Raw genomic sequence first — 25,526 nt, forward strand, 5'->3', positions numbered from 1 at the left:
AAATTAAGAAGGCAGAAAATCAGTAGGGACATAAATAACCTGAACAGCACTATCAACCAACTTGACCTAATTGACATTTATAGAACAATCCATCCAGCAGAAGTAAAGTACACATTGTTCTGAAATATAAAAAACATCCACCAAGATAGATCACATTTGGGGCCATTAAAAAAAGCTCAACAAACTTAAAAGAATCTAAAACATAGAATATGTCCTCTGACCACAAGGGAATAAACTAGAAATCAATAATAGAAAAATAGTTACAAAAGTCTCCAATATTTGGAGATTAAACTATACAGTTCCAAAAAATGTATAGGTATAAAGTCTCAAAGTTAAAAATATTTTGAACTAAATGAAAATGAATATACAGCTTATCAAAATTTATGGTAAGCAGCTAAAGCAGCAGTTGGAGGGAAATATATAGCAATAAATGCATTTATTAGAAAAGAATAAAGGTCTAAAGTCAGTAACCTATACTTCTCCATTGGGAAATTAGGTAAAGAAGAGCCAACGAAAAGAAGAAAATAGTAAATATTAGAGCAGAAATCCATGATATTAAAAATGGGGAAGAAAAAACCAAGAATATCAATAAACTCAAAGCTGTTTATTTAAAAATATCAATAAAATTGATAAGCCTCCAGCCAGACTAACCAAGGAAAGAAGGGAAAAGAGACAAATTACCAGTGTCAAGAATTCTACGATACTAAAAGGACAATAAGAGGAATACCAGAAACAACTTTATGCCCATAAATTTGATAATTTAGATGAAATGGACCAATTCCTACAAATATGCTACTGTAGACTGAATTGTTCCCCCCAAATTCATACTGAAAACCTAACCCCCCCATATTACTGTATTGCAGATAGGGTCTGTAAGGAGGTGATTAAATGAGGTCATAGAGATAGATCCCTGGCCCAAATAAACTGGTTTCCTTATAAAAGAGGAAGAGTAGTGATAATTTCCAGTGATCGCTCCCAACCCCCAGCCCTCTTTCTCTCATGAGGACATAGTAAGTAGGTGGCCTTCTACAAACCAAGAAAAGAGCTATCAGCAGGAACCGAATTGGTTGCTGCCGTGCTCTTGGACTTCTAGCCCCCAGAACTGTGAGAAAATAGATTTCCATTGTTTAAGCCACCCTGTCTATGGCATTTTGTAATGGCGGGCTGAGCAGAATAAGACAGACACAAACTACCAAAACTTATTCAAGAAAAAGTAAATAATGTGAATAGTCCCAAATCTTTTAAAGAAATAGTAGTAAAAAAATTTTTTAAAAAAAGAAAACACCTAGCCAAGATGGTTTCGCTCATGAATTCTACCAAACATTTAAGAAAGAAATATCATCAATTCTACACATTCTGTTCCATAAAATCAAATAATGAGGGACACTTCCCAACTTATTTTTTGACATCATCATTACCTAATGCCAAATTTAGACAAAAACAATAAAAGAAAGGAAAACTATAGAGCAGTATTTCATGAACATAAACACAAAAATCCTCGCCAGAATATTAAGAAATGGAATCCAACAATATTTTAAAAGGATAATACATCCAGACCCAATAGGGTTAATCCCAGGAATAGAAGGCTTTTTCAACACCAAAAAAAAAAAAAAAAATCAGTGAGGTCCACCATATGAATAGACTAAGAAATGCCATATGGTCATCTCATTAGGTTCAGGAAAACAATTTAGCAAAATTCAGTACCCATTTATTACAAAAGCTAAAAAAAAAATGGGAATAGAAGGAGACTTTCTTTTTTTTCTTTTTTTTTAAATATTTTATTTATTTATTTGAGAGAGAGTGTGAGAGAGCATGAGCGAGGAGAAGGTCAGGGAGTGAAGCAGACTCCCCATGGAGCTGGGAGCCCGATGTGAGATTCAATCCCGAGACTCCGAGATCATGACCCGAGCCGAAGGCAGTCATCCAACCAACTGAGCCACCCAGGCATCCCAGAAGGAGACTTTCTTAACCTAATAAAGGACATATATGAAAATTATACAATAAGCATCATACTTAATGTCAGGAGACCAAATGCTTTCTCCCTAAGATCAGGAATAAAACAAGGATCTCCCTTTCTCACCACTTGTGTTCAGCATTGTTTTGGAAATCATATCTAGGGCAGTAAAGCAAGAAAAATAAAGACATGCAGGTTAGAAAGGAAGAAATATAACGTCTTCATAAATGGTAAGATTATCTATTAGATCTCCCCAAAGATCTACAAAAACTCATGAAAGTTGCATTTTACAAGTTAATAAAAGTCATTTGCTTTCCTATATAGAAACAACTAGGGACGCCTGGGTGTCTCAGTTGGTTAAGCAGCTGCCTTTGGCTCAGGTCATGATCCCAGCATCCTGGGATCGAGTCCCACATCAGGCTCCTTGCTCGGCAGAGAGCCTGCTTCTCCCTCTGCCTCTGCCTGCCTCTCTGTCTGCCTGTACTCGCCCTGTACTCGCTCACTCTCTCTCCCTCTGTCTCTGACAAATAAATAAAATCTTAAAAAAAAAAAAAGAAACAACTAACAACTGGAATTTGAAATTAAGAAAGCAGTAACACCAAAAAATAAGTACTTGGCTTAAGTAGTTAAATACTTTAGAATCTGTATATAGAAAACTGTGAAACACTGATGGAAGAAATGAAAGAACTAAATAATTGGAAAGACATTTCATGATCATGGATCAGAAGACTCGGTATTGTTAAAATGTGAATTCTCGGGGCGCCTGGGTGGCTCAGTGGATTAAGCCGCTGCCTTCAGCTCAGGTCATGATCTCAGGGTCCTGGGATCGAGCCCTGCATCTTCCTCAGCGTCCCTGCTGAGCAAACAGCCTGCTTTCCCCTCTCTCTCTGCCTGACTGTCTGCCTACTTGTGATCTCTCTCTCTGTCAAATAAATGGATGAAATCTTTAAAAAAATGTGAATTCTCAATATGATCTGTAGATTCAGTGCAATCCCACACAAAATCCCAGGAAGCTTTTTTGTAGGTATCAACAAACTGATTCTAAAATGTAAGTTGTTGGCATTGGTTTAGTGTCTGCCTTTGGCTCAGGTCATGGTCTCGGTCCTGGAATTGAGCCCCACATTGAGATCCTGCTCAGCAGGGAGCTTGCTTCTCCCTCTCCCTCTGCACCACCCACCAGTCATGCATGCTCTCACTCTCTCTCTTTCCTAAATAAATAAATAAAATCTTTTGAAAAAGTAAAAATAAAATAAGGTTTATATGAAAAGGGGGAGGTTCTTGACTAGCCAATACAATTCTGAAAAAAGTCAGAGGACTCAAACTACCTGATTTTAGGACTTACTGTAAATTTACAGTAATCAAAACACTGTGGTGCTGGCAAAAGAATAGACACATAGAGCAGTGGAACAAAATTGAGAGGCCAAAAATAGACTTTTACAAATATAGTCAACTGACTTTTGGCAAAAATTCCAAGTCAGGGGGCTCCTGGGTGGCTCAGTTGTTAAACGCATCTGCCTTTGGCTCAGTTCATGCTTTTCCCTCTCCTACTCCCCCTACTTGTGTTCCCTCTCTCACGGTCTCTCTTTCTGTGTCAAATAAATAAATCTTCAAAAAAAATTCAAAGTAAATTCTTCTGAAGATTTTGTTTTCAAAAAGTGATAATGGAACAATTGGCTATATGCAAAAACAAAACAACAAAAAACATTGACACCTCATACTCTGTGTAATTATTAACTCAGAGTTGATTATATTCCTATGAAAATGCAAAACTATGTAAGTTGTGTAAGAAAACAGGACAAAGTGTTTGTTACCTTTGATTAAGCAAAAAATTATTAGATACAACTATAAAAGCAAAATCCTAAAAGGAAAAAAAGATAAATTGAACTATCAAAATTCAGAACATTTTCTGTGTGACAGGTACTGTAAAGAGAATGAAAAGAAAAGCCACAGATTTGGAGAAAAGTTTTGCAAACTACATATCTGAGTAAAGACTTGTATGCAGAATATATAAAGACCTCTTAAAACTTAGGAAAACAAGGGGCGCCTGGGTGGCTCAGTGGATTGAAAGTCTGGCTCTTGATCTCGGCTTTGGTTGTGATCTCAGGGTCATGAGATTGAGCCCCACGTTGGGTTCCATGCTCAGCATGGAGCCTGCTTGGGGTTCTTTCCCTCTCCCTCTGCCCCTCCCCCCATCCTCTCTCTTTCTCTCGCTATATCTCTTTTTCTCTGTCTCCCTTCCTCCCTCCTTCTCTCTAAAAATAAGAAAACTATCTGAACAGACACTTCATTAAAGAGGATACAAGTATGGCAAATATGCACATGAAAAGATGCTCAACATCATTTTCCTTAGGGAAATGCAAAATTAAAGCCAAAATGAGATATCATACACACCTATTAGAATGACTAAAATCCTCCCCAGAACTGACAACACTGAATTCCCGCAAGGATGCAGAGCACCAGAAATTCCTTTGTGTTGCTGGTGATAATGCAAAAGTAGTACAAGTGTGCTAGGTATTTACCTAACTGATTTATAAACTTATGTCCACAGCAAAAACCCACACATGAATAACAGCTTTATTTATACATGTCAAAAATGGGAAACTGCCAAGAGATCCTTCAGAAGGTTAAATAATAAACTAGTATAACCATGCAATGGAACACTATTTATCGATAAGAAGGAATGAGCTATTAACTCACACAATGGCAACGAATCTTAAATGCATTTTGCTAAGTGAAAGAAGCCTAACCATCAAAAGCTATATACTATATGATTTCATTCGTATAACATTCTGTTAAAGGCAAAACTGTAGGGACAGAAAACAAATCAGTGGTTGCCAGGGGTTTGGGAGGTGGTAGTAGAACAACGGGTTTTTATAGGGTTAGGGTTAGAAGCAGTCTCTAACAGGGTGTTTTAAAGGACGGTAGATGCAATCTGTGTGGCAGTGTAGTAACTAATAACTGCATTTGGGAAAAAAAACTATAGAACTTTATAGCAAAAAGTGAAAGTATATAGATTTAAATATATACAGATACTTTAAAATCAACCAGGGAGTCAGATCTGAGGATGGAATGCAGCCTGTGATACATGAATCCAGCTGAAGGGAATGGAGGGAAAAGTGCTGGCATACATAGCATTGAAAAACAATGTTTTTACTGGAAACCATAAGGCTGAAGACAAAAGGAACCATACATAAATACTATAGTTTTTAAAGTTGTTTCTTACATGAACACAGATTTAGAATTCTTTTTTTTTTTTAAAGATTTTATTTATTTATTTGTCAGAGAGAGAGCGAGCGAGAGCGAGCACAGGCAGACACAGTGGAAGGCAGAGTCAGAGGGAGAAGCAGGCTCCCTGCGGAGCAAGGAGCCCGATGCGGGACTCGATCCCAGGACGCTGGGATCATGACCTGAGCCGAAGGCAGCTGCTTAACCAACTGAGCCACCCAGGCGTCCCCAGATTTAGAATTCTAAAACTGTTGTATACAGCAGATAGTGGGAGCCAGGTTTCTTTACCATCAGAGACAGTGATTACAGATAAGCATGGAGGAAGGCTAGAATGCATCATATTCTTCTGGAATAGAGTTGGAGACATCAATATGAATTCATGTTTAGCTTAATATAGATACGGATGGATACATACAGAAATAATTGTAGATATGTTTTTTCACGTGGATTAGTATATTTCCTAGCTCTGTCTACTGCAAAAGCCTAAAAGCAGTAACACCTGGAAAACTCTACCTTGGCTAGAAAGGTTAATACATCAGTAATAAGCCCTATTAATAGCATGTGCCATTGATATGATGGGCTAAGAAGGGCACTTTACTTCTGTAGCCATTCTCCCAAAAATCTACCCAATAGGCTATACTATAATCCCACTTTAACCCTGAGAAAATCAACATGCAAACCCAAATTGAGTAACATTCATATAAAATGCCTGACCAGTACCTCTCAAAACTATCAAGGTCATCAAAAACAAGGAAAGTCACAGCTCAGAGAAGCCTAAGGAGACATGATGACTAAATGTAATGTGAGTCCTAGATGGGATTCTAGAATAGAAAAAGGACATCAGGGAAAAACTAATAAATTCAAATAAAGCATGAGATTTTGTTCATGAAGTATGTGTTGATATTAATTCATTAGTTGGGACAACTTTCCCATACTAATATAAAATAATAATAGGGGAAACTGGGTGAGGGCCATGTGGGAACTCTTTGTATTTGTGACTTTTCTATAAATCTAAAACCATTCTGAAACTTATAACGAGTTTATTAAGAGGAAATTGGAGAAGGTAGTGGAAACAAAGCCATAAGTTTCACTGTGAAAGGGAATATAAATGAAGTTGGGTGGTAATGGAAGAGATACATACAGTGAAGGAGAACATTGTTTTAAGATGGGGGTAAATCAACATGTTTGCTGATGCAGATGATACAGTGGGGAGGGAAATTTTGATAAACCAAAAGAAGATGGAGCAATTTCAGAAGTATAGTACCTATGTAGGAGAGAAGAGATAGGGTCTAATTCATAAATGGAAGTGTTGGCATTGGTTAAGTGCACGGATATTTCAACCATAGTAACAGGAAGGAAGGTAGAATATATGGACACAGATGCAAATAAGTGGGTGGATGTGGAGATTCTTTTTTTTTTTTTTTTAGATTTTATTTATTTATCTGAGAGAGAGAGGGAGAGAGAGCATGAGCAGGGTGAGGGGCAGAGGGCGAAGCAGGCTCCCTGCTGAGCATAAAGCCCAACGCTGGGCTCAGTCCCAGGATCCTGAGATTGTGACCTGAGCTGAAGACAGATGCTTCACCGACCAAGCCCCCCAGGCGCCCCTGGAGATTCTCCTCTAATTGCTTCCATATTCTCTTTGAAGGAGCAAGAAAGGTCACCAGTTGAAAATGGGAAGGGAAAAGCTGTACTAGCAGCTTGAGGAGATAGGAGACAGTGTGAAATAGTCTTCTTGGAAAGTGAGAGTGATTTAACCGGGAAATTATGCAGAATGTTTGGCAGTGGTAAGTACTCATTTGAGACATTTGGTGACGATTTTAAAATGAGAATGGCCATTGCAGTTTAAAAGATTTTCTCCAGCAATATTCAGCTGCTTAGCTGCTTGGTTGCAGGCACAGATGAAGTGGGGACTTGAGTTTATTAGGAGTGGGGTTTTTTCAGGGAAGTATGGCAGGGGGAGAGAGAGGAGCAAGGGAGTTAAGTGTGTTTTCAAGGAATGGATTAAAATGATGGACCATAGGGACGCCTGGGTGGCTCAGTTGGTTAAGCAGCTGCCTTCGGCTCAGGTCATGATCCCAGCGTCCTGGGATCGAGTCCCACATCGGGCTCCTTGCTCTGCAGGGAGCCTGCTTCTCCCTCTGACTCTGCCTGCCTCTCTGCCTGTGCTCGCTCTTGCTCTCTCTCTCTCTGGCAAATAAATAAATAAAATCTTAAAAAAAAAATGATGGACCATAGAAGCTGGGCCCCATAAGGAGAAAAATGAAGATATTAAAGGAGACAAGATGATGGGATTAGAGATCTTTGTGCAGGTGAAGGATTATTGGAGTGAGGAGTGCACAAATAATTGAACAGAAAAGGGAACAAGGAGTAGTATAGGATGTTTGAAATGAAAATTATAAAGGTTAGGGTTAGATTAATGTTGATGACAGGGAGGTATGACAGTAAATTGATCTTTATTTATTTAAAAATAGAGTGGCACACCAGATATTTGTTTAGAGTAATGAAGAGGGGTAGAGTTATAGGACAGCATGAGCTTTAGAGGAGCAAGGAGACAACTATCCTACTAGTACACTGTAGCATTGTCTTGCCCTGCTGATGGTCCAAAATCTAGAATACTCTTTCTAAAATACAATCTGAATCATGGCTCTGATTTTTAAAATCTCCTTATAGATTTTGGTTAGTATCCAAAATCTATAAAGAACTAATACAGCTCAACACTCAAAAACCAATTGATCCAGTTAATAAAGGGGCAGAATAGACATTTTTCCAAAGAAGACATCCAGATACACGAAAAAGTGCTCCACATCACTCGGCATCAGGGAAATACAGATCAAAACCACAGTGAGATATCACCTCACACCAGTCAGAATGGCTAAAATTAACCAGTCAGGAAATGACAGATGCTGGCGAGGATGTGGAGAAAGGGGAACCCTCCTCCACTGTTGGTGGGGATGCAAGCTGGTGCAGCCACTCTGGAAAACAGCATGGAGGTTCCTCAAAAAGTTGAAAATAGAGCTACCCTATGACCCAGCAATCACACTACTGGGTATTTACCCTAAAGATACAATGTCATTAAAAAAAATGCAAATGTCGTGATCCAAAGGGTCACATGCACCCCAGTCTTGATAGCAGTGGTGTCCACAATAGCCAAACTATGGAAAGAGCCCAGATGCCCTTCAGCAGATGAATGGATAAAGAAGATGTGGTATACACACACACACACACACACACACACACAGGAATATTAGTCATCGAAAAGAATGAAATCTTGCCATTTGCAACCATGTGGATGCAGCTAGATTGGATTATGCAAAGTGAAGGAAATCTGTCAGAGAAGGACAAATATCATATGATTTTACTCATCTGTGGAATTTAAGAAACAAAACAGATGAGCATAGGGGAAAGGGAAAAAAAGAGAGGAGCACAATGCATAAGAGACTCTTAACTGTAGAGAACAAACTGAGAGTTGACGGAGGAAGTGGGTGGGGGGTAAATGTGTGATGGGTACTAGGGAGGGCACTTGTTGTGATGAGCATTGGGTGTTTTATGCAGCTGATGAAGCACTAGATTCTACTCCTGAAACCAATGTTAGATTATATGTTAACTGACTAGAATTTTCTGAAAGATTATTTATTTATTTATTTATCAGAGAGAGAGAGCACAGCAGGGAGAGTGGCAGGCAGAGGGAGAAGCAGGCTTCCCGCTGAGCAAGGAGGCTGAGGCAGGACTTATCCCAGGACCCTGAGATCATGACCTGAGCCAGAGGCAGATGCTTAACTGACTGAGCCACCCAGGTACCCCAATGTGTTTTATTTTAATATTTCAAGTTTTTATTTAAATTTTCGTTAACATACAGTCTAATGTTAGTTTCAAGAGTAGAATTTAATGATTCATCACTTACACAGAACACCTAGTGCTCATCACTACAAGATCCCTCCTTAATACCCTAACCCATCTATCCCAGCCACAACCACCTCCCTCCTCAACCCTCAGTTTGTTCTCTATCATTAAGAGTCTTTTATGTGTTGCCCCCTCTCTTTTTTCCCTTTCCCCTATGCTCATCTGTTTTGTTTCTTAAAGTCTACATATGAGTGAAATCAAATGGTATTTTTCTTTCTCTGACGGACTTATTTCACTTAGCTTAGCACCCTCTACCTCCAACCATGTGGTTGAATTGTTGAACACTACATCAAAAACTAATGATGTACAAAAGTTGGGGAGGAGATTGTGCTGTGTGAAATAAGTCAAGCAGAGAAAGTCAATTAAATGGCTTCACTTACTTGTGGAGCATAAGGAATAGCATGGAAGAGATTGGGAGAATGAGAGGAGAGGGGTGTTGGGGGAAATCGGAGGGGGAGATCAAGCAGGAGAGACTGTGGACTCTGAGACACAAACTGAGGGCTTTGGAGGGGAGGGGGCTGTGGGGTGGGAGAGCCTGGTAGTGGGTATTAAGGAGGGCACGGATTGCATGAAGCATGGGGTGTGGTGCATAAACAATGAATCTTGGAACACTGAAAAAATAAAATTAAATTAAGATGTTTAAAAAAATCAAATGATGTGCTATTACAGTGGCTAACTGAACATAGTAAAAAAATTTTTTTTAATTTAAAAAATAGAATTGTCAATGTATTTTTAAAAATAAAATAAAATAAAATACTTCAGTGGTTTCATTTTCCAAATTTAGAACTCTGTTCTGTTCTGAGTTTATCTTGGATACCTGGTGACAATATGAGGTATGAACCCAATTTTATATTATTTTCAAATGGCTATCTAGTTGTCCCAACACAATTTATTTTAGAATTTGTATTTTTTCTAGTGATTATAGCTGTCAGTTTATTAGAATCCAAATTTTTATACACGTTTAGGTGTATTTTGTATTTATATTCTTTTTTGGTTTTATCTGCTATTCCTATCCCAGCATAGTAGAAATTTTACAGTATGTTTTGTATTTCGTAAGGTGAGTGCTCTTGCTTATTCCTTGGTAGAAGAGTTTTTGAACGAAATTTTCTGATTAGTAATTATTTTTAAGTTTTCCTAAATAAATATTTATTTACTTCTATAAAATTAATCGTGTAAAATAATATCACAAATAATATGAAGAATGCATTTCCCTAGAGCTGCAATATGCTAACACCATGATGCGCTTTGATTATGTCTGGCTTCGAGACCACTGCCGCTCAGCATCTTGCTACAACTCTAAGACTCACCAGCGCAGCCTGGATACTGCCAGTGTGGATTTATGCATCAAGCCAAAGACTGTTCATCTGGATGAGACCACACTCTGTCTCACCTGTGAGTAGAAAGGGGCTTGGTCTTGGCTGGGTTACTCTTCTAAAGAACAGTCATTTTGCAAAAACTGCTTTGCCCTGTTCCAGAATAGGGGATTCTGGTTTCTTTATTGAGGTATAATTAACGTACAATATTTAATTAGTTTTAGGTATAACATTGATTTGACAATTCTGTGCATTACTTAGTGCTCACAATGGTAAGTGTAGTCCCCATCTATGACCATACAGTGTTATTACAATATTACTAACTATGTATTCCCTATTCGACACCTTTTATCTCTGTGACTTAATTTTATAACTGGAAACTTATACCTCTTATCCCCTTCACCTCTTATGTCCCTCCTCCCCCACCACAGAAGACACCAGTTTGCTCTCTTATTTTAGTATCTGGTTTTTTGTTTGTTCATTTGGCTTTTTGTTTTGTTTTGTTTTGTTTTGTTTTGTTTTGTTTTGTTTTAGATTCCACATATAAGTGAAATCACATGGTATTTGTTTTGCTGTCTGACTCATTTCACTTAATACATACCTTCTAGGCCTGTCCATATTGTAGCTCATGGCAAGATCTCATTCTTTTTAATGGATGCGTAATATTCCATTGTGTATACATACCATATCTTCTTTATCTATCTGTGGGTCACTTGGGGTGCTTCCATATGTTGGCTCTTGTAAAGCTGCAGTAAACATAGGGGTGCATATATCTTTTCAAATAAGTATTTTCTTTGGGTAAATACCCAATAGTGGAATTTGGGGATCTTTTTTTTTAATTTTTTATTTTTTATAAACATATATTTTTATCCCCAGGGGTACAGGTCTGTGAATCACCAGGTTTACACACTTCACAGCACTCACCAAAGCACATACCCTCCCCAATGTCCATAACCCCACCCCCTTCTCCCAACGCCCCTCCCCCCAGCAACCCTCAGTTTGTTTTGTGAGATTAAGAGTCACTTATGGTTTGTCTCCCTCCCAATTCCATCTTGTTTCATTGATTCTTCTTCTATCCACTTAAGCCCCCATGTTGCATCACCGCTTCCTCATATCAGGGAGATCATATGATAGTTGTCTTTCTCTGCTTGACTTATTTCGCTAAGCATGATACACTCTAGTTCCATCCATGTTGTCGCAAATGGCAAGATTTCATTTCTTTTGATGGCTGCATAGTATTCCATTGTGTATATATACCACATCTTCTTGATCCATTCATCTGTGGATGGACATCTAGGTTCTTCCCATAGTTTGGCTATTGTGGACATTGCTGCTATAAACATTTGGGTGCACGTGCCCCTCTGGATCACTACTTTTGTATCTTTACAGTAAATACCCAGTAGTGCAATTGCTGGGCCATAGGGCAGTTCTATTTTCAACATTTTGAGGAACCTCCATGCTGTTTTCCAGAGTGGGTGCACCACCTTGCATTCCCACCAACAGTGGAGGAGGGTTCCCCTTTCTCCGCATCCTCGCCAGCATCTGTCATTTCCTGACTTGTTGATTTTAGCCATTCTGACTGGTGTGAGGTGATATCTCATTGTGGTTTTGATTTGTATTTCCCTGATGCCGAGTGATGTGGAGCACTTTTTCATGTGTCTGTTGGCCATCTGGATGTCTTCTTTGCAGAAATGTCTGTTCATGTCCTCTGCCCATTTCTTGATTGGATTATTTGTTCTTTGGGTGTTGAGTTTGCTAAGTTCTTTATGGATTTTGGACACTAGTCCTTTATTTGATATGTCGTTTGCAAATATCTTCTCCCATTCTGTCAGTTGTCTTTTGATTTTGTTAACTGTTTCCTTTGCTGTGCAAAAGCTTTTGATCTTGATGAAATCCCAATAGTTCATTTTTGCCCTTGCTTCCCTTGCCTTTGGCGATGTTCCTAGGAAGATGTTGCTGCGGCTGAGGTCGAAGAGGTTGCTGCCTGTGTTCTCCTCAAGCATTTTGATGGATTCCTTTCGCACATTGAGGTCCTTCATCCATTTTGAGTCTATTTTTGTGTGTGGTGTAAGGAAATGGTCCAATTTCATTTTTCTGCATGTGGCTGTCCAATTTTCCCAGCACCATTTATTGAAGAGGCTGTCTTTTTTCCATTGGACATTCTTTCCTGCTTTGTTGAAGATTAGTTGACCATAGAGTTGAGGGTCTATATCTGGCCTCTCTATTCTGTTCCATTGATCTATGTGTCTGTTTTTGTGCCAGTACCATGGTGTCTTGATGATGACAGCTTTGTAATAGAGCTTGAAGTCCGGAATTGTGATGCCACCAACGTTGGCTTTCTTTTTCAATATCCCTTTGGCTATTCGAGGTCTTTTCTGGTTCCATATAAATTTTAGAATTATTTGTTCCATTTCTTTGAAAAAGATGGATGGTACTTTGATAGGAATTGCATTAAATGTATAGATTGCTTTAGGTAGCATAGACATTTTCACAATATTTATTCTTCCAATCTAGGAGCATGGAACATTTTTCATTTCTTTGTGTCTTCCTCAATTTCTTTCATGAGTACTTTATAGTTTTCTGAGTATAGAGTCTGTGCCTCCTTGGTTAGGTTTATTCCTAGGTATCTTATGGTTTTGGGTGCAATTGTAAATGGGATTGACTCCTTAATTTCTCTTTCTTCTGTCTTGTTGTTGGTGTAGAGAAATGCAACTGATTTCTGTGCATTGATTTTATATCCTGACACTTTACTGAATTCCTGTACAAGTTCTAGCAGTTTTGGAGTGGAGTCTTTTGGGTTTTCCACATATAGTATCATATCATCTGCGAAGAGTGATAATTTGACTTCTTCTTTGCCGATTTGGATGCCTTTAATTTCCTTTTGTTGTCTGATTGCTGAGGCTAGGACCTCTAGTACTATGTTGAATAGCAGTGGTGATAATAGACATCCCTGCCGTGTTCCTGACCTTAGCGGAAAAGCTTTCAGTTTTTCTCCATTGAGAATGATATTTGCGGTGGGTTTTTCATAGATGGCTTTGATGATATTGAGGTATGTGCCCTCTATCCCTACACTTTGAAGAGTTTTGATCAGGAAGGGATGCTGTACTTTGTCAAATGCTTTTTCAGCATCTATTGAGAGTATCATATGGTTCTTGTTCTTTCTTTTATTGATGTGTTGTATCACATTGACTGATTTGCGGATGTTGAACCAAACTTGCAGCCCTGGAATAAATCCCACTTGGTTGTGGTGAATAATCCTTTTAATGTACTGTTGGATCCTATTGCCTAGTATTTTGGTGAGAATTTTCGCATCTGTGTTCATCAAGGATATTGGTCTGTAGCTCTCTTTTTTGATGGGATCCTTGTCTGGTTTTGGGATCGAGGTGATGCTGGCCTCATAAAATGAGTTTGGAAGTTTTCCTTCCATTTCTATTTTTTGGAAAAGTTTCAGGAGAATAGGAATTAGTTCTTTAAATGTTTGCTAGAATTCCCCTGGGAAGCCGTCTGGCCCTGGGCTTTTGTTTGTTTGGAGATTTTTAATGACTGTTTCAATCTCCTTACTGGTTATGGGTCTCTTCAGGCTTTCTATTTCTTCCTGGTTCAGTTGTGGTAGTTTATATGTTTCTAGGAATGCATCCATTTCTTCCAGATTGTCAAATTTGTTGGCGTAGAGTTGCTCATAGTATGTTCTTATAATAGTTTGTATTTCTTTGGTGTTAGTTGTGATCTCTCCTATTTCATTCATGATTTTATTTATTTGGGTCCTTTCTCTTTTCTTTTTGATAAGTCGGGCCAGGGGTTTATCAATTTTATTAATTCTTTCAAAGAACCAGCTCCTAGTTTCGTTGATTTGTTCTACTGTTTTTTTTTTGTTTTTTTTTTTTTGGTTTCTATTTCATTGATTTCTGCTCTGATCTTTAGGATTTCTCTTCTCCTGCTGGGTTTAGGGTTTCTTTCTTGTTCTTTCTCCAGCTCCTTCAGGTGTAGGGTTATGTTGTGTACCTGATACCTTTCTTGTTTCTTTGTTTTTTTTAAAGATTTTATTTATTTATTTGACAGAGAGAGATCACAAGTAGGCAGAGCGGCGGGCAGAGAGAGAGAGAAGAGGAAGCAGGCTCCCTGCTGAGCAGAGAGCCCGATGTGGGACTCAATCCCAGGACCCTGAGATCATGACCTGAGCCAAAGGCAGTGGGTTAACCCACTGAGCCACCCAGGCGCCCCCCTTTTTTGTTTCTTGAGGAAGGCTTGTACCGCTATATATTTTCCTCTCAGGACTGCCTTTGTTGTGTCCCACAGATTTTGAACCGTTGTATTTTTATTATCATTTGTTTCCATGATTTTTTTCAATTCTTCTTTAATTTCCCAGTTGACCCATTCATTCTTTAGAAGGATGCTGTTTAGTCTCCATGTATTTGGTTCTTTCCAAACTTCCTCTTGTGGTTGAGTTCTAGCTTTAGAGCATTGTAGTCTGAAAATATGCAGGGAATGATCCCAATATTTTGATACTGGTTGAATCCTGATTTAGGACCGAGGATGTGATCTATCTGGAGAATGTTCCATGTGCACTAGAGAAGAATGTGTATTCTGTTGCTTTGGGATGAAATGTTCTGAATATATCTGTGATGTCCATCTGGTCCAGCGTGTCATTTAAGGCCTTTATTTCCTTGTTGATCTTTTGCTTGGATGATCTGTCCATTTCAGTGAAGGGAGTGTTAAAGTCCCCTACTATTATTGTATTATTGTTGATGTGTTTCTTTGATGTTGTTATTAATTGGTTTATATATTTGGCTGCTCCCACGTTGGGGGCATAGATATTTAAAATTGTTAGATCTTCTTGTTGGACAGACCCTTTGAGTATGATATAGTGTCCTTCCTCATCTCTTATTATAGTCTTTGGCTTAAAATCTAATTGATCTGATATAAGGATTGCCACTCCTGCTTTCTTCTGATGTCCATTAGCATGGTAAATTCTTTTCCACCCCCTCACTTTAAATCTGGAGGTGTCTTTGGGCTTAAAATGCGTTTCTTGGAGGCAACATATAGATGGGTTTTGTTTTTTTATCCATTCTGATACCCTGTGTCTTTTTACTGGGGCATTTAGCCCATTAACATTCAGGGTAACTATTGAGAGATATGAATTTAGTGCCATTGTATTGCCTGTAAGGTGACTGTTACTGTATATGGTCTCTGTTCCTTTCTGATCTACCACTTGTAGGCTCTCTCTTTGCTTAGAGGACCCCTTTCAAGATTTCCTGTAGAGCTGGTTTGGTGTTTGCAAATTCTTTCAGTTTTTGTTTGTCCTGGAAGCTTTTAATCTCTCCTTCTATTTTCAATGATAGCCTAGCTGGATATAGTATTCTTGGCTGCATGTTTTTCTCGTTTAATTCTCTGAAAATATCATGCCAGCTCTTTCTGGCCTGCCAGGTCTCTGTGGATAAGTCAGCTGCCAATCTAATATTTTTACCATTGTATATTGCAGACTTCTTTTCCCGGGCTGCTTTCAGGATTTTCTCTTTGTCACTGAGACTTGTAAATTTTACTATTAGGTGACAGGGTGTGGGCCTATTCTTATTGATTTTGAGGGCATTCTCTGAACCTCCTGAATTTTGATGCTCATTCCCTTTGCCATATTGGGTAAATTCTCCCCAATAATTCTTTCCAGTATACCTTCTGCTCCCTTCTCTCTTTCTTCTTCTTCTGGAATCCCAATTATTCTAATGTTGTTTCGTCTTATGGTGTCGCTTATCTCTCGAATTCTCCCCTTGTGGTCCAGTAGCTGTTTGTCCCTCTTTTGCTCAGCTTCTTTATTCTCTGTCATTTGGTCTTCTATATCACTAATTCTTTCTTCTGCCTCATTTACCCTAGCAGTGAGAGCCTCCATTTTTGATTGCACCTCATTAATAGCTTTTTTTATTTCAACTTGTTAGATTTTAGTTCTTTCATTTCTCCAGAAAGGGCTTTTATATCTCCCAAGAGGGTTTCTCTAATATCTTCCATGCCTTTTTCAAGCCCGGCTAGAACCTTGAGAATTGTCATTCTGAACTCTAGATCTGACATATTACCAATGTCTGTATTGATTAGGTCCCTAGCCTTCGGTACTGCCTCTTGTTCTTTTTTTTGTGGTGAATTTTTCCGTCTTGTCATTTTTTCCAGATAAGAGTATATGAAGGAGTAAGTAAAATACTAAAAGGGTGGCAACAACCCCAGGAAAATATGCTTTAACCAAATCAGAAGAGATCCCAAATCGTGATGGGGGAGAAAGGGGGTAAAAAGAGGTTCAAAAAGGAAGAAAGAAAGAAAAAAAAAGAGAAAAAAAGAAAAGAAAAGAAAAGAATTAAAAAAAAGAAAACGAATCAAGAAAAATATAAAAATGAAAAAGTATATATATTAGATACACTAGTTAAAAAACGTTAAAAAAGATAAGGGCAAAAGTTAAAAAAAAAATTTTTACCAGAAGGCGAGAAAAAAAAATGAAAAAAAAAATTAAATTAACTGCAAGACTAAAAAGAATCACAGGGAGAAAGCCATGAGTTCCGTGCTTGCTCTCTCCTCCTCTGGACTTCTGCTGCTCTCCTTGGTATTGAAACCGCACTCCTTGGTAGGTGAACTTGGTCTCGGCTGGATTTCTTGTTGATCTTCTGGAGGAGGGGCCTGGTGTAGTGATTCTCAAGTGTCTTTGCCCCAGGCGGAATTGCACTGCCCTTACCAGGGGCTGGGCTAAGTAATCCGCTCGGTTTTGCTTTCAGGAGCTTTTGTTCCCTGAGCGCTTTCCGTAGCGTTCCAGTGGATGGGAATACAAATGGCGGCCTACTGGTCTCCCGCCAGGAGGAGCCGAGAGCCGGGGCCCCACTCCTCAGTGCGCCCTCAGAGAACCGCGCCTAGTTACTCCCGTCTGCCTGACCTCCGGCCGCGCTCCGAGCTCACCGAGCCTGCGACCGGTTCAAGGTAACCCCGACCTGTGATCTTACTGTCGGCTCTGTCTCTGCAGTCGGCTTTCCCGTTCCAATACCCGCAAGATCTGCGACACTCAGACACCCCCGATCCTTCTGTGACCCCGCGGGACCTGAGGCCACGCTGACCCCGCGTGGGCTTCATCCCGATATAGCCTCTGGAGCAATGTCCCTCAGCGGAACAGACTTTTAAAAGTCCCGATTTTGTGCGCGGTTGCTCCGCTGCTTGCCGGGAGCCGGCCCCTCCCCCCGGGGTCTATCTTCCCATCACTTTGGATTCACGTCTCCGCCGGTCCTACCTTTCAGAAAGGGGTTGTTTTTCTGTTTCCAGAATTGCTGTTCTTCTTCTCTTCGATCTGCTGATGGATTTGCAGGTGTTTGCAATCTTTAGATAAGCTATCTAGCTGATCTCTCCTGCTAGCTGAAGTAGTCTCAGCCTGCTACTTCTCCGCCATATTGACTCCTCCTGCGGAATTTGGGGATCTTATATTATTTCTATTTTTGATTTTTTTTTAGGAACGTTAATACTGTTTAGCTGCACAAATTAATATTCCCACCCACAGTACATAAGTGATCCCTTTTCTCCACATCCTCAGCAACTTGTTATTTCTTGTCTTTCTGATACTAGCCATTCTCACGTGTAAGGAGATAGCTCATTGTGGTTTTGATCTGCATTTCCCTAATAATGATTGATGATGAGCATCTTTTCATGTGTCTGTTGGCCATCTCAATGTCTTCTTTGGAAAAATGTTTATTTGGGTTCTCTGCACATTTCTAATGAGCTTATTTGTTTTTTTTCCATGTTGAGTTGTGCAAGTTGTTAATATATTTTTAATACTAGCTCTTTATTGGATATATCATTTGCAAATATCTTCTATTCACTGGATTGCCATTTAGCTTTATTGATGTTTTTCTTTGCTGTGCAGAAGTGTTATTTTGATGTACTTCCAATAGTTTATGTTTATTTTTGTTTCCCTCACCTCAGGGACATATCTAGAAAGAACTTGCTAGGATTTTTATGTTTCTCTTCTAGGATTTTTATGGTTTAAGGTCTCACATTTAGGCCTTTAATCCATTGTGAGTTTATTTGTGTAGCATGTAAGAAAGTGGTCCAGTTTCATTCTTTTGCGTGTGTCTGTCCAGTTTTCCCAACACCATTTGTTGAAGAGACTCTTTCCCACTGGACAGTCTTTCCTGATTTGTCAAAGATTAGTTGACTGTAGAGTTGAGGGTCCACATCTGGGTTCTCTATTCTCTTCCATTGATCTGTGTATCTATTTTTCACCAATACCACATCATTTTCATTATTACAACACTGTAGTATATCTTGAAATCTGCAATGGTGATACCTCCAGGTTTCCTCTTTTTTCCTCAGGATTGCTATGGCTATTCAGAGTCTTTTGAGGTTTCATATAGATTTTAGGATTAATTGTTTTAGTTCTGTGAAAAATGCTGTTGGTGTTTTGGTAGAGATTGCATTGAATTTATATATTGGTTTGGGTAGAATGAACGTTTTAACAATATTAATTCTTCTAATCCATGAGTATTAAATTTCTTTCCAGTTTTTTGTGTTGTCTTCAATTTCTTTCATGAATGTCTTATAATTTTCAGGGTATACGTCTTTAATCTTCTTGGTTAAATTTATTTAACCAAGGTATTTCATTCTTTTTGGTTCAGTTATAAATGGGGTTGTTTTCTTCATTTCTCTTTCTGCTACTTCATTATTAGTGTATAGATACAGAATAGATTTCTGTATATTAATTTGGTATCCTGTAACTGCTAGCTTTATTTATTGAATAAATCCATTTCTTTGCAACTTCCTGTGTATGTACAATTATTTCAAAATAAAAGTTTAAAGAAAAATCATTGGAGAAAAAAATATTTACAGTTGAAACATTTGACTACTGATTTCTCTACAGTAAAAAAACATATGCCATAGAACAGTTTATTTAAAAAATAACCAATTTGGCAAAATATTTGAAAAATGTATGACAAAGACTAAAAACCATTAATATATAAGGTATTATTGCCAGTTTATTTTTTTAAAAAGCACTAGTTTTTTTTAATTTTTATTTTTTAAATTACTTTTCAGTGTTCCAGAATTCATTGTTTATGCACCACACCCAGGGCTCCATGCAGTACGTGCCCTCCTCAATACCCACCACCAGGCTCACCCAACCTCCCACCTCCCGCCCCTTCAAAACCCTCAGTTTGTTTCTCAGAGTCCACAGTCTTGCATGGTTCATCTCCCCCTCCAAAAACCACAAGTTTTTCAGTAGAAAAATATGAAAAAGTAGTGAACAAGGCAGATCATTAAAGCATGAGTTACCAAATATTCTGTAGAGAGCCAGATAGTAAAGATTTTCAGGTTTTGCTACTGTATAGTCCCTGTCACAACTGTTCAACTGTTCAGTTCTTCAGTGGTAGGGTGAAAGCAGACATAAACAATAAGTAACCAAGTGGGTATCATGTGTTCCAAAACAGGTGTCACAAAGACAACTGCTAGGCAGATTTGGCACATGGGCCATAGTTTGGTAATCCTTGAATTTAAAAAACGTATGTCTATACAGTGGCTAGGAGACACATGAAAAGTGCTCAACATCACTGATCATCAGGGAAATACAAACCAACACCAAAGAGATTTGTTGTTGATACAAATCAACAACAAAGAGATACCACCTCACACCAGTCAGAATAGCTAAAATCAACAACACAGGAAACAACATGTGTTGGTGAGGATGTGGAGAAAAGGGAACCCTCTTGCACTGTTGGTGGGAATGTAAGTTGGTCGCAGCCACTCTGGAAAACAGTATGGAGTTTCCTCAAGATGTTAAAAATAGAACTACCCTATGACCCAGCAATCACACTACTAGGTATTTACCCCAAAGGATACAAACATAGTCATCCGAAGGGACATGTGCACCCCAATGTTTATAACAGCATTATCAACAATGGCCAAACTATGGAAAGAACCAGATGTCCAGGGATACATGAATGAAAAGATGTATAAATATATAATGGAATACTATGCAGCCATAAAAAATGAAGTCTTGCCATTTGCAACGATGTGGATGGCACTAGTGAGTATCATGCTAAGTGAAATAAGTCTGTCAGAAAAAGACAAATACCATAAGATTTCACTGATATGTGGAATTTAAGAAATAAAACAAATGAACATAGGGGAAGGGAAAAAAACAGAGAGATAAACCATAAAACAGACTCTTAACTATAGAGTACAAACAGGATTGCTGGAGTAGAAGTGATAGGGAGATGGGTTAAATGGGTGATGGGTGTTAAGGAGGACACTTGTGATGAGCACTGGGTGTTATATATGAGTGATGAGTCACTAAATCCTCTACCTGAACCTACTATTACACTATATGTTAACTAACTGGAATATAAATAAAAATCGTAAAAATAAAAAACATGTCTAACAAATATAAATGTCTAACAAATATTAGCTTGTTAGTAAGTGACTAAATTAAAATTATTATAATAAGAGAAGTTTTGCTTATCAAATTAGAAAACACATATTTAAAAAATAAGAATACTCAGTTTTGATCAGCACACATACATTGTTGGAGAGAATGAAAATTGATAGACTTTCTAAAAAAGTTATTTAGCTAAATGCATCAGGACTCTTAAAATTTTATGTCTCTGACATGGGGGGTATGGGGGTAGGAAAAGAATAAATGAAACAAGATGGGATCGGGAGGGAGACAAACCATAAGAGACTCTTAATCTCACAAAACAAACTGAGGGTTGCCAGGGGGAGGGAGTAGGGAGAGGGTGTTGGGTTATGGACATTGGGGAGGGCATGTGCTATGGTGAGTGTTGTGAAGTGTGTAAACCTGGCAATTCACAAACGTGTACCCCTGGGGCTGATAATACATTATATGTTAATAAAAAATTTAAAAAAAATTTTAAGTTAAAAAAAGTTTATGTCTCTGGGTTTAACAATCCCACCTTCTATGCTTCTATTTTAAGAAAATTTATCAGAAATATAGAAAAGTGGAGTACATGAGTGACTCAGTTGAGTGTCTGACTTTTGGTTTGGGATCAGGTCATGATCTCAGGGTCATGAGATTGAGCCCCACATCTGGCTCTACGCTAAATACAGAGCCTACTTTGGACTCTCTTTCCTTCTCCTTCTGCCCCTCCCTGCTGGGGTCAACCTTTGTTAAAAAAAAATCTTAAAGGGGCGCCTGGGTGGCTCAGTGGGTTAAAGCCTCTGCCCTTGCCTCAGGTCATGATCCCAGGGTCCTGGGATTGAGCCCCACATCAGGCTCTCTGCTCAGCAGGGAGCCTGCTTCCCCCTCTTTCTCTCTGCCTGCCTCTCTGCCTCCTTGTGATCTCTCTCTGTCAAATAAATAAATAATCTAAAAAAATCTTAAAGGAACAAAAAGAAAAGAGGGGCACCTGGGTAGCTCAGTCCATTAAGCATCCAACTCTTGATTTTGGCTCAGGTTGTGATCTCAGGGTTGTGAGATCAAGCCCCACATGGGGCTCTGTGCTCACCACAGAATCTGCTTGAGATTCTCTCCCTCTGCTCCTTTCCCACTTGCATGTTCTCTCCCCCTCTCTCTCTCTCTCTCTCAAATAAATAAATAAATAAATCTTTTTTAAAAAGAAAAGAAATATAGACAAGTATGATCACTATTAAACAATAAGGAAATTTTTAAAAATAACGCTACTTGCCCCAGAACAGACTGGTTAGGTAAATCTTGGTAGCCCATATTCTGTAAATTATAAGAATTAATATTTATGAAGATTTAATTTTTTTAAGCTTTAAATTCCAGTTGGTTAACATATAGTGTAACATTAGATGCTGGTGTAGAATTTTGTGATTTAAAGTTGCATACAACACCTGGTGCTCATCACAAGTGCCCTCCTTAATACCCATCCCCTATTTCCCTCACCCACCACTCAACTCCGTACTGGTAACCATCAGTATGTTCTCTATAGTTAAAAGCCTGTGAATTTAGGAAACAAAACAAGTGATCATAGGTGAATTAATTTTTGTAATGATATAATGACTTAAAATGTTAAGTGACAAAGGCAGGATACAAACTTCTACAGTAAAAGAATGCATGGGAACAAGTGGAGGGAATGATGCCAAACTATTTTTTTTATTTAACTTTTTTTTTAATATAAACATATAATGTATTTTTATCCCCAGGAGTACAGGTCTGTGACTCTCCAGGTTTACACACTTCACAGCACTCACCATAGCACATACCCTCCCCAGTGTCCATAACCCCACCCCCCTCTCCCAACCCCCCTGCCCCCAGCAACCCTCAGTTTGTTTTGTGAGATTAAGAGTCACTTATGGTTTGTCTCCCTCCCGATCACATCTTGTTTCATTTATTCTTCTCCTAACCCCCTAACCCCCCACGTTGCATCTCCACTTCCTCATATCAGGGAGATCATATGATAGTTGTCTTTCTCCGATTGACTTATTTCACTAAGCATGATACCCCTTAGTTCCATCCACATCGTCACAAATGGCAAGATTTCGTTTCTTTTGATGGCTGCGTAGTATTCTAATAAATAAAATACACACACACACACACACACACACACACACACACACACATACACACCACATCTTTATCCATTCATCTGTTGATGGACATCTAGGTTCTTTCCATAGTTTGGTGCCAAACTATTAATAAGGGTTTCATCTGTGTGATAGAATGGTAAATATATGTGATTTTTAAAAGCTTCCTCATACGAGGGTGCCTGGGTGGCTCATTCGGTTAAGCATCTGGTTCTTGATTTCGACTCAGGTTATGATCTCATGGTGGTGAGATCAAGCCCCACATTAGGCTCCATGCTTGGCCCCTCCCCCCACTTGTGCACTCACTCTATCTTTCTCTAAAATAAATCTTACTAAGGAGGGCACGTGTTGTGATGAGCACTGGGAGATATATTTAATTAATGAATCATTGAAAACTACATCAAAAACTAATGATGTACTATACAGTGGCTAACTGAACATATTAAAAAATAATTTTAAAAATTTCCTCATACTTTTTTATGCTTTACAAATTACTTATGATACTTTCATTGTCAAGGAGTAGGAAGCCAAAACAGAGACAGAAAAGTAAAAAGTGGAAGAAGAGATAAGATGCCAGCAAAGCTTTTTACTCCCCTTGCTATATCCTTTGCTTATCCTGAAAATTTTCTAATGTTATTTCAGAGGGGGGATTTTTTTTTTTTACTTTTTTTTGTCACTGTGAGCAGTCACTTATGAAATCACTTTATCATGTTTATTGATGTCATTTCATTAGGTCAAATTGCCCCGGTTCATTTAGTCCCTTCTAGTTGGTGAGATTTATTTGTTCATTGATTCATTTATTAGTACATACTACTCAACTTACAAATATTTCTGTTTCAGGAATATTATAGGCACTCAATTTAATTTCATAAACAATATAGCACTGAATAATTGGTTGCTAAAAATGACTTCCTTAACTGTAAAATTATTGGCAGTAATTATAATTATTATTTTAATGCCTTTTATTTTTCCCTTTAAAGGGCCAGATGGTCATGTGACTAAATATGATTTGGATTGGCTGGTGAGAAACAGCTATGAAGGGCAAAAACAAAAGGTCATCCAACCTAGAATCTTATGGAATGCTGAAATCTATCAGCGAGCCCAAGTTCCATCTGTAGATTTCCAAAGCTTCTTAGAATCCAATGAGGGATTGAAGAACTTTCTACAAAACTTTCTGCTGTATGGAATTGCATTCGTAGAAAATGTCCCTCCCACTCAAGAACACACTGAGAAGTTGGCAGAAAGGATCAGCTTGATCAGGTAATTTATTAGCTTCTAATATCTATGGTAATTGATTTGTAAAGCATCAACACCAGTAAAATAAGTTAACAGGGTATGGTCACTCTGTTTTTAATCCAGAATATTTTGTGTCCTGAATAAGGGGATTCCCACTTATAGTGCTTTATTTGAGGCCCAGATTTCTAATCTCTAAAGACACTTACATGTTAAATATGATGACTTCAAAGTCATTGGTATATTTTTTGTGCCTAGTGGTCCTCAAAGTACCAGGTATCATTGTACACTCATGACTAGCACTGACTTTGAGTAAACAGAACCAGGTAGTAGTCTAAGTTCTACCCTCAAGCAATTGTGTGAACATAGACAACTCCATTACATACATACCTGTACCCTCCACCTGCAGCCCTGGCCTCAGTTTTCCCATATGATCAGTAAGAGGGTTGAATAAGATGGTATGTAAAGATCATCCAGTTTTGACCTATTATGATTCCCAAGGCTTGATTCAGACACTAGTTGTTAATAATATTGCCTTATACTATATAGCATTTAACCAACATATTCACACCCATATTTTATTCCCTGTTCTGCTGATGAGCTACTTGAGACACATATAATAAGTAAGTGGCTTGCCCAGGATTGCTCTGCTAGTAAGAAGTAGAACTGGGATTCACCAGGGACCTAAGATAGTGGTATAGTAGGAGGATCCTAAGCTTGCCTCATCCCTCAAACACAGCTAATTAACTATCAATTCATTCTGAATACCCAAGAAATTGACCTGAGGACTGATAGAACAAACTGCACAAGGAGAGGGAGAGATGAGGCCACATCGAGGAAGATAGGAAGTAAAAAGACATGATTTGGGGGAGAAATGAAGAGTGAGTGCTATGGAGGGACAGGAGCTCCTGGAGAGAAGTCAGGCAAACACCAGAGCAGACAGTGCAATCTGATGATTGCCTAAGGCACACAGGGAGAGACTGTTCGCTCTTCTTAGAGCATATCTGGGAGAGGTGGCTTTGCTACTCTGGGGACAAAAGAGCCACAGGCATCATTTCTCTTCCCCGCACCTCAGCATAGGTCCAGAGACCGCTGCTGAAAGCAGCTAATCCAGACATTGGCTGTTTAATCTGCTTTACTCCAAATTCCATGCCCCTGTGCACTGGCATGACTGCCCTTCTGGGTCAAACCTGCATCAGTCCCAGTATGGCGAGACCATCCCCCAAAAGACCAGCTCAGATCCCCACTACACCTGGTCCCTAAAGATCAGAGTTTTAACAAGTCAGTAGGCTTGGCTTGTATAGAGCCCAAAGTGCACTATGCTGTTCCAGGTAGGCAAGGAACCCAGGGACAGTGTAAAAACACCGATCTGAAAAATACCTAGAACACAT

General features: G+C 38.8%; 1 protein-coding gene across 2 annotated transcripts in view; it reads left to right on the top strand.

Annotated features, from left to right (window-relative positions):
- TMLHE (trimethyllysine hydroxylase, epsilon) overlaps positions 1-25,526 on the top strand; it is a 98,238-nt gene that overhangs the window by 21,102 nt on the left and 51,610 nt on the right. For both annotated transcript variants that reach the window (XM_082716644.1, XM_082716643.1), the window contains exons 3-4: positions 10,295-10,471; positions 23,883-24,162. In XM_082716644.1, coding sequence (XP_082572770.1) covers positions 10,295-10,471; positions 23,883-24,162 — 457 coding nt within the window. The remainder of the gene's footprint in view (positions 1-10,294; positions 10,472-23,882; positions 24,163-25,526) is intronic.

Source organism: Mustela nivalis, assembly GCF_964662115.1.
Source record: "Mustela nivalis genome assembly, chromosome: X".
Taxonomy (NCBI): Eukaryota; Metazoa; Chordata; class Mammalia; order Carnivora; family Mustelidae; genus Mustela; species Mustela nivalis.